Source organism: Oryza brachyantha, chromosome 11 (assembly GCF_000231095.2).
Source record: "Oryza brachyantha chromosome 11, ObraRS2, whole genome shotgun sequence".
NCBI lineage: Eukaryota > Viridiplantae > Streptophyta > Magnoliopsida > Poales > Poaceae > Oryza > Oryza brachyantha.
In genome coordinates this window covers 9,365,824-9,380,979 of record NC_023173.2, presented here as the reverse complement: position 1 = coordinate 9,380,979, position 15,156 = coordinate 9,365,824, and the positions used below count along the sequence as shown (strand labels likewise).

The 15,156-nt window shown below is 37.3% G+C and overlaps 1 protein-coding gene across 1 annotated transcript; it reads right to left on the bottom strand.

Annotated features, from left to right (window-relative positions):
* Positions 1-6,427: 6,427 nt before the first annotated feature.
* LOC102715897 (magnesium-dependent phosphatase 1-like) lies at positions 6,428-9,970 on the bottom strand. The gene is made up of 4 exons (XM_006663336.3): positions 9,589-9,970; positions 7,447-7,621; positions 7,110-7,226; positions 6,428-6,938 (listed from the first exon to the last, which is right to left on the bottom strand). The coding sequence occupies exons 1-4, from the start codon at positions 9,846-9,848 to the stop codon at positions 6,810-6,812; spliced, it is 681 nt and encodes a 226-aa protein (XP_006663399.2). The 5' UTR covers positions 9,849-9,970; the 3' UTR covers positions 6,428-6,809.
* Between the last annotated feature and the right edge of the window lie 5,186 nt (positions 9,971-15,156).

Below are 15,156 nucleotides of genomic sequence, written 5' to 3'. Positions count from 1 at the left end.
ACTACATACTAAGCAGGACATTATAATCGATGATCCAATCGACAATTGTAGAAGTATTGGTTCAACCTGCATGTAACCAGCCAACTTTCAAGCCTGTAATAGGACTGAGCTGTCTATACATGTTTTGCACTGTTTTTCTGTACTTTACTGTTTTTATTACTGTGGTGCATATGGTAAAAATTTGCTTTTGTTGAGTGTCCTGGTTCTTACTGATTGTGAACGTTCTCCAGGTTTGACTGTCCAGGAGGTTTAAGCACCAAGACACAGACTATGCTGTTTGTAGCAGCAGGAATGTTTGCTCCACTTCGCTTTAGTAGCCAGTAGAAGTGAATTTTATATGTTGGGCTTTGAATGCAACACCGAAAGATTATCTGTTGAACCTGAGGCAGATTGTGATGTTTACTCCTTGCTAGTGACATCTATCAATCTTATGCCCCCAAAATTGACTGAATTTTGCATCATTTCTCCCAGTTGCTGGAGAGTTTCGTATTGTTTTGCACTCAATTTTTACTTTTGAAATCATGTTGACAGAGCAGTCAAAATTTGTCACTTTGTATGGTGATGGTCGAATCGTTTCATATTTTTGTGTGATCATGGACTCTGGTAGTACTGCATGTTACAGAACATCTGTTTGCCTATATAGTATTAGAAAACTTTGTGAAAAAATGTTGATAAAAAAGCCATCTGTTCGGTGCGTGTATCAGACGTGATTGTTCATCAGAGTTGGAAGAAACTTCTGATGTGAATTTAAAATGAGAGTTAAGTTGGGTGTTGGGAAATGCTATCGCATATCAAACTTGTGGGGTCCAGGATATGTACCTAAACAGTATTTCGCAAATTCTCTTACAATACTATTTATCTAATGGTTCTAAAAAGTGACCGGATTATTAAAAAAAACAGTCAACTAATAAATATATATAGGCCCTTCCCCTATTTGAAAGACCATGATGTGCTACAATAATGTTATGTTTGACATGTATAACCTAGGAAATAGCTGAAGAATGGTGGCATTGTACAGAACTCTTCAATTCATTTCACTGAAGGAAAAAATACTTTTACTCCTGCATCTCTTATTTGGTGGAAATATGGCTGAACCAAACGCTACTAGTAGATGATTATAGTTTGTTGGACCTACGCTCTTGCTTTCTCGTATATATTAATCAAAAGTTTAGGATTTTACATTACAAGTCACAGTGTTCAAAATTCCAAGTTTCCAGCACCATCCTAATGGCGGTGATGAACTGATGATGTTGTAGGGGTGGTCATAAAGGTGAATAGCCGAGGGGGTGGTTGTACAAAGGATAGCAATGGGGAACGCCAGGCTCTAAACGTGAATGAACTTTTGATCCTTAACTACTTAGTCTTTGATTGTAATGACCTAATTTAACCTCCTGATTGCTAAAATCAAGCAAACATGCTCAAGTACCACTGCATAGTGTTAAATGTGACAATTTATTAGAGTGCATTTTGTATCATATGGTAAATTTGTAAAGCCAATTATAGGAGGAACATTTAAAGATGTGTCACTTGTAAGAGTGATAAATAGCTGAATTTCCCTCGATATGCACCCATATCCTCTCTCGATACATATGACATTGCCTTGCTATCTACCTTTTTTTTTTTTCGATTTTTGTCTTTTCATGCTTTTAAATATCAAAATTTGACATGGAATAAGCATGCATATCAATAAAGACGTACATAGTTTGCACAATTTTATAAATAAATTCCAAAAAAGTATGGGACAAATCATTCTAACCATGAACATATTTGGAGCCTTGGTTAATCTTGATCAGTCTAGGAGCATTCATAGCAGCCCATCCACATTTGATAATCTATATTGCCATTTGAATGAACTTGTAAAATAGATTCTTTCGTCATATCAGTTATCACTCTAACAGAACTTTCATATATATTTTATTAATATTTATAACCATATCCTCTTATGTTATTCTTGCTCTCTTCTTTTAAGATTATAGGTTGAAATATGGAGTAAGGAGAGAGAAACTCTAAATATGAAATTTTTCTTTCTAATATAGAGGATGCTATATTTTTGGACGATGGGATGAAATATTTACTAGAGAAAATTATTCTCGCATGCTCTATTTTCAAAATGGAGGATGAAACGAAGTATCTCGTAACAATGCCCTAACCATATTGTTCTCACCCGACCTTTTAACGTCAGTAGCTTAGGATTAGCATTTAGTATCGTTGTTTAATACATAATGTCAATTCGGTCATTCTTATACTACACGTTGGAAATTTCTACAACGAAAACTCTCAGTGTAGTTTCTAATGGAATAGATATGGATTCTAAAAGTTTACCTATAATCCGTAAAGCACATCCGGATTGTTTTGCAGCCTTGTTCCCAGATAATTAAGACGGCAACAAGCGGCTGAATGACATAAGTTAAGCTAAATTTAGATATTTATCTTCTGCATTTGAGAGCATCTGTACCTGTGCTTATCCTACATAATGTGGATACTGAGTGAATATTAAGTAAACCATATATTATTCTAATGTTTTTGTTGTTTTATTCTCTATATAATTATCGCAGTAGCATTAGCACGGATATATATGTATTGTTTAAGTATGTATAATGACTTACATCTCGAGTTGCATGTGACCTCCCTCACAGATGCCTTTGATTTTTGCGGTTATAGCCTAATTTTTAACGATTCTGTAACTAACTGCAATTTACATAAACTAGTAATTTGCTCGTGCTAGCGCTACGGTCATATTTGTTATGTAACGGAAACAACAATAATACAATAATTAATTTTCAACCAAAGCATACCATGATATTATTTTGAGAAACTTTACTCGTAAACCACTCCCTCGGGCTAAAGAAAATATTGAAATGCTCCTAGATGTATGCCTTCAAACTCCAAAACAACTCAAGTATAGTTACACTCAAAAATTCATATCAAGGCATATCCGATTAAGGCACAATTCTTAAGTAGTTTCACTGCTACTAATTAAAATAGTCATCTTTCTGTAACAAGTATACCTTTTCTCTTTTACCATAAGCTAAAATTTGAATTTTAACCTTAAATCTGAAGTTGTTTGATGTTTTTTCATTGTAGTTATTTTTTACCTTTTCTTTTAGACCGCTATAGAAACACACTCATATATATATAATTTTTATCCAAAAATTATTTTTTATTTGTAAATATGTCAAAAGCATTAACGGTATCCACTGTCTCAAACAAGCAAATTATGTTTTCTACAGGTACCCTATACAAATATCAATGCACCAAACCGTAAGAACCTTTGTCTTTCAGAACTGATAGCATAACTACATACATAAAAAAGGAAAAAAATAGAAAAAGAATCATGTGTTGCTCCTTAAGAAGTTAATGAAAAAACATAATATAACAAATTGAAATGTTTTAAATGGAAAGAACTGCATCATCATGAACATCTGTTGCAAGCAAACAAATATCAAACGTAGGCCCCAAATGTATAATAGACAGCTGACAGATACGGTTCATGTTCTTCTTGACCAGGCAAAGAGAGATTTCAGGTCATGTCTTCAACCTTGCACCATGTATATAGGTAAAATTAAATTGACAATACTTTTTAAAATTTTGTCATATTAATTGCCGAGAGCGAAAGTGAAACAATACCTGTGCCATGTGCAAGCTTCATTTCCAAATCTTTCTTTGTAGCGGCTCTTTTTCAGGCAACATAGTTTTAGTAAGAATTCGACTTGAGGTAACAACTTGATTGAGCATAATTTTGGTGAACATGTACATGGCAAAATAACGTAAGTTATGATTTACTAATTGAAACATTAAGCAATTCGAGAGTTCAGAAAAAAATTCTCAATTATTGGGGAAATTAACATAAACATGTTTTCTAATATCCAAATTATACATAAAAAAATTTAACGAGCATTGATCTATGTAGAAAATTTCTAATGGAAATATAACCACAAACACTAATCTTGCTGATTTATTTTCTCCTCTGCCACTATAGCCCCTACTATTCAGCTGATCCAAATATTACATCAAAACATTTAACGAGCAGCGACCAATGCGAAAAATTATAATGGGAATATAACCACAAACACTAATCTTGCTGATTTATTTTCTTCTTTGCCACTATAGCCCCTGCTATTCAACTGTTTACATATAGAGCAATTTTATCATCCTTAAGAAGGTATCAGGATGTACCACGGTTTTCTACGTAAAATTTGGTACATTCTAGTATTTAAAGTACCAAAGAGATACTAAATTTTACATAAAAAATAGTGGTACCTTATGTTACCTGCTCAAGGATAGAAAAAATGCTCTACATATGTGTCTGTATATATAGCATTAGTGTGCCCTAGAGGCTAAAGGACAATGTTACTTTCAAGTACATAACCTGCAAAATAAAATGCTGTGAGAAAGTTTACGCACAATAGCAATATGAGGGCATAGAAGCATAGTCATTTATTGTGTCCATTAAATGATTGGAAAAGAAATTTTTCTGAAAATTGTCGTTCATCTGAAAAAGAGGAAATATGTTAAAACTGTTCGAGAAAAGGGGCATATCAGATCTTGACCAGCAAAAGAAGTTTTTTGTTTACCTTCAGCAAGTGATAAACACAAAGTAATAAATAGCATTTACAAATCACAAGACTTTGAACAAATGCATCTAAATGTACTAAAAACATTTTTTCAGTTGTTGATGGTGATTTATAGTGGAGGAGACAGAGCCCACGCAGTTACTCAACCCTCCCGGGAGGTAGATCGGCCGCTGGTTGTTACCGTTAAGAGAGGGAAATGGATCTACTCATTCACAACCCCATGTATTTGATGTGGCAAGTGAGATGAAGGTAAGTTAGGCAATGGAGACGTACACGAAAAACACCTCTGTCCTGTATTTTGAAAAATATACAAGTTGACACTGTCACGATGATATAATGCAATATATACTCTCTTTGCAAATTGCAATTGCTGCAGTTTTAGCTAATGTAGATACAATGCAACACAAATAGTAACTTCTTACTATTTATTTTGAAGGCATATTTTGAAGGCAGATCTGGCAACGTGTGTTGTCAGCTGCGGGTTGGGCGTCACTTTCTCCTCCTAGGGACGTTTATCTTCAGGATTGATGGATCTCTTCAAGAGCCCTCCTTCCAAAGCACCTGAAGGCCAACTTCGATTCCCTTGTCCTCATCGTTTCCTGGCACCTTTGGAAGGAGTGCAACCGCATGGTTTTCAACCACGCTCTGTCCTCTATATAAGTGGTGCTTGAGTCCATCCACTTGGAGGAGCACCTTTGGACGGCCGTAGGGGTAGCGGCTGTTGGCGGCCTTTCGGGAGATTAGATTCAGTTGTGTTGCTTCCCCCTCTCTCTTCTTGTGGATGTCGCGTTTAGTTCACGTGTGTTTGCTCAAAGTTGTTCCAAGCTTGTGGGTGTCTAAGGGTCCCTGCATAAGGCTGGTCTGGCCTTTTGCACTGTGTAATGTAACTCCTTTTCTTCTAATATATTGACGCGCAAGTCTTTTGCGCGTTCGAGAAATAAAATAGTAATTTCTTAGACTCACCATGGTTCCATGCAGTCACCATGACCTATTTTACTGTACCATTCATTTAGGCTCATCTTCAATATCGATAGTTTCTTTCGCGCCTGCTTCAATAGCGACCTCTAGAATACCCACTTGTTTGCTTAACTCATGAGGTTCAGCAAGAATTTGCAAGACAAGTCTTCGTAATTAGGAAGTTCTAGGTGGTAACTGATGGACTTATCACAAGCATAAGACAACATGTGCTACTTTAATGGAAAACGATTTTAGAATTTATTTTTTTATTTCCCATCTTGCTCTCAACTCTGGGTGTGAAAGTATTACTCCCTTCGTTTCATAATGTAAGATGTTTTAGCTATATTTAAATTCATCTATTAACCAATATATATTGTTTATATATATGTCTAGATTCATTGATATCTTTATTAATTTAGGATACGCTAGAAAATCTTACATTATAAAACGGAGGTAGAACTGTATATCGGATCCAACAGGCCAAGCCAGAGATTTAGTCGAAGCATCTCATATCAAGATGTTTCCATCTAATCTCACACTGGTAGCAGAGGGGGTATGGTTCCTGACCTTGAGTGGTGGCCCGAGAATGATGTTGACAACAGCGACGGAGGAGGCACAGGCGCGAGCAGAGTGGATGTCGATGATGGAACCGGCGATGATGTGGTTTCAAGCGTGCCGGCGATGATGTGGTTTTGAGCGTGCGATGACGTGATGCGATTTGCGATGATTTGCAGGAGGAGCGGTCGATGGCGGCAATTACGGGAGAGAAATCAGGAGACGTGGACATGCGATTCATGTGGGATAATCTGAGACGTCCATTTTGATGGAGATAGATTTAGACCGTTGGACATGTCACATGATGATGACGATGAGTAAATTATGTTTGTGCACTGTAGGGTATAAAAAAACAGTAAATGCGATATATAAAGCCAACAATCTAGGGTCCGAATCCCCTACAGCAATACTATCCGTATGAGAGAAACATTGAATAAATGTCATGAATAGTGTTTAAATACTATAGCAACAGTGCATTTAAAATACTACAGCTCTAAATCTTAACCATTGGTTTCAATCTAAAAGTCATATATCAAATGCACGTTACTGCAGGGGATCTCAGTTCCTGCAGGGTGCTACTGAGGGGATCTCGTTCCAACAATCTACACAGAGATCCAGTGTAATCAGTATCTCATTTCATTCAGACAGAAATATTATATGAATTTATGACGCCTGGCTTTGGCAACTGACATACTGGAATGAGTGCAGGTCTAAATAACAAGCTCAGCACTCCGCCGGCTCTGCATTGGGTGATGCTGAACTCTTAGCATAACAAGTGCTTAGTCCAGTTCGCAACTTGTCCAGAGTTATACCCTTCTCCACAAGCACACAACTGACCCCCAATTTCCTTGTCTGAAACAACACAGACAAAAATTTCACGATGAAACAAGTTAGTATACATCAATTTAAGATCGGATTCATTTAAACCTTCAGCAAGAAACGATAGTGCCCATTCATGAAAACGACAAAATTGGAGACCCAAATAAACTGTAAAATCTGGGGAACATAAAAAGAAGAACTTACTGCTAAAATATTTCTGATCTCGTCATCAAAGAAAAGCATATACTTGTAAGGTACACCGGTCTTCCGACGGAGACTCTGGAAATGCTCGCTCTTTGGACTCCAAGTGTAGAATATTTCCTGCAGTTAATCAAAGTTTATTTAGTAACAAGAAGAAGTTACTTCTGACCATATTTGAATAGGAACGAGGGCCAAAAACAAGTTTCTTTTCATTGCATTGCACCTACCACTGTACTATTTTTCAATAAACTTGCTATTCTGTTCTTAAGTAACAGCTCACTTAATTATGTTTCTTTTTTATCTTTTTATTTTCAGAATATGTGGAATACATAATTCTCACCTGTGCACCAAACAAGAAGTGAATACCAAGTTTTTCCAGAAATGCTTTTGCAACGCCTTTCTTCCTGGATGCTCGAGAAGCAATGGCTATCTCAATTCCCCTATCCTTTAGTGCATTCAGTATGCCTCTAGCTTGCGGATAAAGATAAGGGACTTCATCTTTCGGCAGACGGTCACTGAAACGAAATTTTAACTTGGTCAACATCACGGTTTGGATATTAGGGATTGACACAGAGCATTGCTACCCTCACTCGGTCAAAAAAGAAAAATAAAATACCATCCTCACACATATTACATGCACATTACTAAACGTAGCATCAGCTTACTGGAGAAACAAAACAAGAATGGTTTATCAATTGTCATAGACTGCTGATGTTACCCAGGTTACAATGTAATGCTTAAATTCAGAAATGTGGAAGGATGACCATCCAATCAAAACACACATAAAGTGAGAACAGAAAAAGTGACATGTTGCTGCTATCAGTCTCTCACCTTGATTTGATGTACCCTGTAGGAAACATTGGCCAATGAATCTAACTGCACTGTTCTGTAATGGATATATGGAGAAGTGCAAGAAGCCATCAACCCACCACTGACATCACAAGTTGATTGGGGCATGATAGGTCACATTACATATATGAAAGGATAATATTTTCATCAAGTTTACGTGATATGTCAGTATGTCAGACCGTAACAATTTAGTTAGGTGAGCCACACAGTCAATCATTTGATAAGAACAATTTTACCCAATTGATATGACTAGTCAGCTTCGGTTTATACAAGGCAGCAAGAGTTTCAGTTTGCCATGATCTTTTCCGTATTGCACCTTAAATTTTATGCACTTGTCTCTATGATTCCTGGTTCAATTTTACCATTTTTAACTCCCAATTTGAAGGCTTAGCAGTCAGTGTCCTTTATTTTTAATGTTTCACTTTGTTTCTTTTATTCCATTTTTAACATGATTAATACATAATCCAGAGTAAGTTCTGCATCAAGAGGCTCAATTAAATCCTTGTATAAATGCATTATCACTAGGAACATCAAGTAGAAACTTGGGTAATTTAATATCGAGTATTTTTGGAAAACCAAACACCTTCTTCAATGTTTCACTCACACGTAGAACATATATCATCCAATGAAACCACCCTCCTAATTGCAAAAAGTAGTCTTATGTTAAGTGGAGCCAATTAAGTAATATAACCATGTAAGCCTTTAGCATTGTGAGCACACAAATCCAAATACGAAATTACGAAGATTGGAGTTACAATGTCTTAAGTCCAAAAGTACAAGAGTGAAATGCCCCAGTATTATGCCTACCCCATAGGTACAATCAACTGCTAGCTTTCACCTGTAGTCGAGGATCAGAGCTGTGAAAGTTAGATGGGATTACAATCGAATGTGCATGTTGCAAGGACATCAAGAGAAAAACATATGAAGGGAGAAATTGCAAATTGCTTGTTTAATTTGGTAATTCCACTCAAATGCTGGTGGCAACTCATAAACAGGTCTGCGTACCAAAAGATACTTGAACTAACTTAATCTGATACCTCACCAAAGGCTAATAACTGAATCATTTGACTTAAGGCCCCAGCAAGACCAAAACTACTCTGGCCATTCGTATAGCCTCATATGACAAAACAACCACCAATAGATAATAAAAACCTAAGGACATGTGGAACAAGTCTTTGAAGAAATTGCTCACTCCAAGAATTTCACAATCATATACATGGTTGCAAAAATTGTGGCAATCACATGGCTCTGTGTGTATACCAGTTTCCAGTCCTCTGCCGAATGCGGGAAACCAAACATATCCAGAATGTTTTCTAACACCCACACAAAATTTCCCCTAATCCCTATGTAATTCCCAAATCCACCACACGCATTCTCAGTAGTTTTACGAAATATGCAATCTTTCTATTCCTGAAGTAGTCACATCGTAAAAAAATTATATTAGTAAATTGTTTCTTGAAGTCGACCTCTCACAAGTTACAATAAAATTTGGTAAGCAATCATGTATGTTCACCATATTTTCCCAATTTCTGAGCAGTAGTACGTCGAACAATGCACATCGGGATGAGCTCTTGGGGATTTCAAAGGGGGAAAAAAAAAGAAGATGCGAGCACAGGGAGTTGGGAGGACGAACCACTGGAACGGCCAGAGGGTGTGGTCGAGGTCGAAGACGACGAGCCGCGGCAGCACGGGGTGGGCCGCCATCAGCTCCAGCGCCTCCGCCTTCACTGCCTCCGCGTCGGCCTCCGGCGGCGGAGGCGGCCGGCGCGGCCGCTTCCGCCGCCACCAGGGCTCGGAGGAGGCGTCGGCGCCCACCCCATCAGCCGCGGACGTAGCGGCCACCGGTGGTGGTCGGAGACGCGGGGAGGGCTGCGGCGCCGCCTGCTGCTCCATTCCCGCCAGGGTCCGAGCGGAATATTCGATTTTGCTGCAGAATCCGCCCCTTCGATAGTTTTGGCGGATTGCTAGTATTTGTCATGGGCAGGAAATTTTATTCGATGTGTCGTCCGCGAGGGTTTATGATACTCCATTTGATTTTTTTTTCTAATTAACACTTTTAACTTTCGATTTGTTTTATTTAATTTCTTTTTACAAATAGAAATCCCAGGGACTGTTCAAGTGGCAGGGTGGTTCTATCGTTATGCATGAGGCGAACTTCCGTCAAGAGCACGTTTTCTGCTTAGTCAATTGAAATATGCAATGCAGCAAGAGTGTAGCTGAACTGAGAGATTCATGTTCTGTTGCGGATTTGAGTTCTCGTATCGATAATATTCATTGAAAAAAAATACATGTGGGCAAATATATACTACCTCCGTCTCGAAATAGGATCATTTTTCGATTCTTATGTCCAAAGTTTGACCATTCGTCTTATTTCAAAAAATTGTACAAAAACATAAAAAAATTAGCCACACATAAAGTACTATTCATGTTTTTTCATATAGTAACAATAAAATATTAATTATAAAAAATTTCAAATAAGACGAATAGTCAAGACACTGTATATCTAAAAACTGAAAAATGATCTTATTTTGGGATGGAGGTAATACAAAACAAATATAATTGCATATATCTAAATCTGCAAGTACATAGTTTAGTAGGAGTGGGATCCTGTGCAGTCACAACTAGGACTGCACATTAGGGACTGCATACAATCACGATCGATGCTACAGTTCTACTGCTACAGTGACTCTTCCATGTGTAAATAGTGCACCGTACAATCTGAACCCTTGGATTTGCATCAAACGGTCCTAGTGGGACTGCTTATATTGCAGTCATACTAGCTACTACACATGATCCAGATCCAGTTTAGTAATGTGCAAGTTACAGTTAACTGTTACGCAACTTCACATGAGCCACTGTGCAAGTGCTGTTGGTAGAACATTTAGGGCATGTGGAAGATGCATATAGAAAATAGTAATTACAAAATGATCATTTGCTGTTGATTCCCTTATATATCATTATTCAAATAGAAATTTTATGGTCCAAGAGATAGTACCAAGTACTGGAGTTACCAAAATCTGCACCGTCTGATGAGTACGATCCAATGGCTACAAATGGTAGACTTTCTTCTCGTTGGTGCCACGCGTGCCTGAGGGCAACAATGTAACTTCACGATGCAACTTGATGGTTCACACGAAAACTCCCAACAACAAGCTTGGGAGAGGATAGGACAGGGATGAAGACTGGACTAGTCAAGACACGAAAAATCCCAATCGTACCCTTGAGAATGAGCTGAAAATTCAGTGGTCAGATGAATTTGTGTACCGCCAGGTACTGGTATTGGCAGGATGGTCTTGTGAATTTCTTAGGAACACCTCTATCACCTTTCTTGTGTTGAAGTTTAATCTAATATGATCAATTCTTAGCCTAACATTATCATCTTTGCTAATGCGGAATTGATTGATTTTCGATCTGATTTATAAAGCCATGAATTTTACTTTCGTTATGTTCTTCTTTTCTTCTTCTTGTTGATGGATCTCCTACATGGGAATACATATGTAGGATTCTCTTTACAGTTTTAGGAATTTGTCAAGACTTCATGCATCACTTCTGCCTCCCGTATTTCCTTTTATATTTACCATTGATGGGACTCAGGGGCATATCGTATTAGGATTCTAGGTTGCTACCATTGATCATGATAACCGTATCTCTTATCGTTTCATCTATTTAATTCTTATTAGAGAAGATAACAATGAAATTTATCTTCTCCCCTAATTATATGGATAGTAACCGATATATCAACCAACCTCTTGTTCCATCAAATCTTCATTTTATCATCATTTTTATGTCATATCTTCATTTTTACCTCCTCCGTCACAAAATAAACAAACCTTGTATATGCTGTGACACATCCTAGTACTATAAACGTGGATAGATCTCTCTATCCACATTCATAGTGCTATGGTATGTCGTATGTTTGCAATCTAAGTTGTCTCTGGTTAATTTCCAACAACTAATTACCTCCACTTTACATATTCACCTAGGCCACTTCCATCCAAAAAATTAATCACATGCCAGTTTTTAATTTTCTAGATCAGCTAGCTATCTAGAAAAACATAGTTTGTGATCAGAGTTGGAAAACCTATTCTTTTCACCTAACGACATGCCATTTGATTTGAATTTTTTGCCATGGCTGTCCAAGGTGTTCTGACATTTCCTTTCTGAGGAATTAATAACTTTTTCAGGGATAATTAGATTGAACTTCTTTAGCTTTTCCAAGGTGTACAGAATATTTGATATGTATCCATTTGCATTTTGCTTTTGTGTTTAGTTATGGATGTGAGAAAAAAAAGACTTCGTGTTACAACAAACAACAATTATCCACTCCTTGATAGGCAGACCAACATTTTCTTTAAATGCTACAAGAGTAGAGGGAGTTTGAATGAATGTGTCATGCATAGATAGGCGTATTGTGTCTAAGTGGCTGTTTGGATTCAGGGATTTTTTTGTAGTTCCTTGTCACATCGGATGTTTGGATGTTAATTAGGAGTATTAAATATAAACTGATAACAAAACTAATCGCATAAATAAATGCTATTCCATTAGACAATTTTTTAAGCCTAATTAATCCACGATTAGCAAATGTTTACTGTAGCATCACACTCACTAATCATGGATTAATTAGGTTCAATAGATTCGTCTCGTAAAATAGTCCAGAGTATGAGATGGGTTTTATTAATAGTCTATATTTAATACTTCTAATTAGTGTCCAAACATTCGATGTGACAGGGACTAAAAAAAGTCCCTGGGGATCCAAACACCCCCTAAAGTCCCTGGTGTGAGGGAGTGGTTAGCATCGCACATGTGCCAGCAAACCAGAAAGAACTCTTGGACCAATGTCAGGGTTAGGCCGTAGCCACTGTTTAGGCCTTCCTTTCGGAGTGCTTGTATAGGTTTGATGCGATCAACTTGAGTGGCGTGTGAGATGCTATCTCCTAGCATCAGCGTTGTCAACACAACTAAGAGTTCTTTATGGTGTTCATTGCATGAAGTGTTTGTTCCAGCATAGGGCTTGCTGGGGCATGTTTAGTCTTACCATGATCACCTTAGGTGCAATGCACGTCCTAGTTTTTGAAGTTCCAAGATTCCTAGACCCCTATACTTGAGCAACATGCAAACATTGTGCAATTTACCTTACATTTGTCTCCTTGGACATCTGGTCCTTGCCTACGTAGAGTAATCATCTTCTCGCCTTCTCAATTTCTTTTGTGACTTGTTTCACGATCTTTAGGGCCGTCATCACATATATTGGAATTGAGGTGAGAACGAACTTGACCAGGACTCTCCTTCCACCAGTCAATAGAGAGTTCTTTTTCCACCCCGGCAATCTCGTTTTGATTTTGTCTATCAGGAATTGGGCATGGATGTTGCGAAGCTTGTGCACCAAAAGTAGCAATGTAAGGATGATGACGATTTCTCCCATGACCTCGATTAGCTAACCAAGAACTTACTCTAGGAGGCATAGCTCTAAAAACAAAATGGTAGATACAATGAGCTTAACCACAGGTTCAGTAATCATAAAGGAGGAAACACAATTATTATATAGATATGTAGTGGCAATAAATGCATAGAATGAACAATGGACCCCATCCTATTGTGCACAAGTGTGTCAAGTTGTTTAAACATATCTCATTGATTGGTTATGTAACCTATTTCACACTTCTTAGATACTCCTCATGGACCTACAACCCATAACAAAAAGCCTAAAAGCACTAAGACTTCATACTTTTTAGAAATTTCAGCAGTCTCCCTCTGTAAGTAGGAATATCCAAGCATGCAGTTATAAGAAAATAAAGCAGCAATAATCACCACATAACTTAGTTCACCACGGACACCACCACGACCATAAATAACATGACCACACACTTTATACGCCTTATACAAGCCCAAACCACAGCTACTGCTAAACAAAATTATAAACTGAATCTAAGTTTGAAATTGTGATGTAAAAGGTGAAGATGAATGGTGCTACGCTCAACCCATACATGTCTTTGTCATTTTGTATCTAAAACCAAATGAAACACAAGGACGAGTAAAGAATACTCAGCAAGTACAATATGGAACTTGGAGAAAAACTAGGACATCACATTTACAAGGAGAAACAAATTAAATTAAGATGTATTCTTTTGGAAAACAAGCCAAGAAATAGTAGTTCTCCTCCCGGGCATACATGGACATCCTTTAGCATTACCGATAAGCTGAGTGCGGGCCCGTACTTACTTCTAGGATCATGAATGAAGAATCAATTGAACAAATGATAACATATTAAAGAAACATATATATAATGGAACATGAAGTATAGCATGGTCGATAACCGAGAATTTATCAAACCATTGTGATTACATGCACACAACAAAGGGAAAACACATAAATTAAATCAGAACATACATCACAACACAAAGTTCATCATGTACTTGCCTTAGCCCTTTTGATAGTCTGGTTCAACACCTCCTATGTTGGAACCCTCAACACCTTTACAGCAAAACTATATATAAACTTCTATACGTGACTACCTACTGGTAATTAGAATTCTTAACGTATTTTGTTCACAATAAAATAAAAAGAAAATCTATTTATTCCATCGACCCGTAACTAACTGCCCGTACTGATACCATCACTATTTTATACATGATTTGCAAAACATACAATGAAAAGCAGCAAATGATATCACTTTGGATATCTAGAAAAAAATTTCTAGAACTTTTATTTTGGGAAGAAAATCATGAGGCCTCTATCCATCTCAATTAAGACGAAACAAAAAATACGCTCCACCAGTTTCGAGCAGCAGCACTATTTTTGGCGTTTCTCCTAAACCGTTTATCAGAATCGAACAAAATCAACGGCATTAGAAATATATAACTTTATTTAGGTCACCTAGCCTGATTCTTGACCAATAAGTCCCATATTTTAAAAAAACAGGTTCAACGCAAGATGAAAATTATATACTCGCACAACTGATAAACCGATTGGTGTTATATTTAAAATTAATTTAAACCAACATGAACTAGGAGGAATTTAAACTTGCGGAGCGGAAGCTCAAAAGGTGCAAGCATTTGAGGAACTCACAAGAAAATTCCAAATTTCTTTCTCTTCTCTTCCTCTTTTCCTTATCCTTTGCCTCGATTGTAAGCAGCAACAATAGATTACCAACGTCAGCCGATCACATAATAGTTCAGCAAACAAACGCCTACCGGTAGGAGGA

What these genes read in the sequence shown, in the direction of transcription:
- LOC102715897 (XM_006663336.3), bottom strand. Translation starts at nt 9,848, where the DNA reads ATGGAGCAGCAGGCGGCGCCGCAGCCCTCCCCGCGTCTCCGACCACCA. An exon ending in ACCCTCTGGCCGTTCCAGTG is followed by an intron (nt 7,622 to 9,588) that starts GTTCGTCCTCCC and finishes ATTTCGTTTCAG; the next exon opens with TGACCGTCTGCCGAAAGATG. An exon ending in ACTTCTTGTTTGGTGCACAG is followed by an intron (nt 7,227 to 7,446) that starts GTGAGAATTATG and finishes GATTAACTGCAG; the next exon opens with GAAATATTCTACACTTGGAG.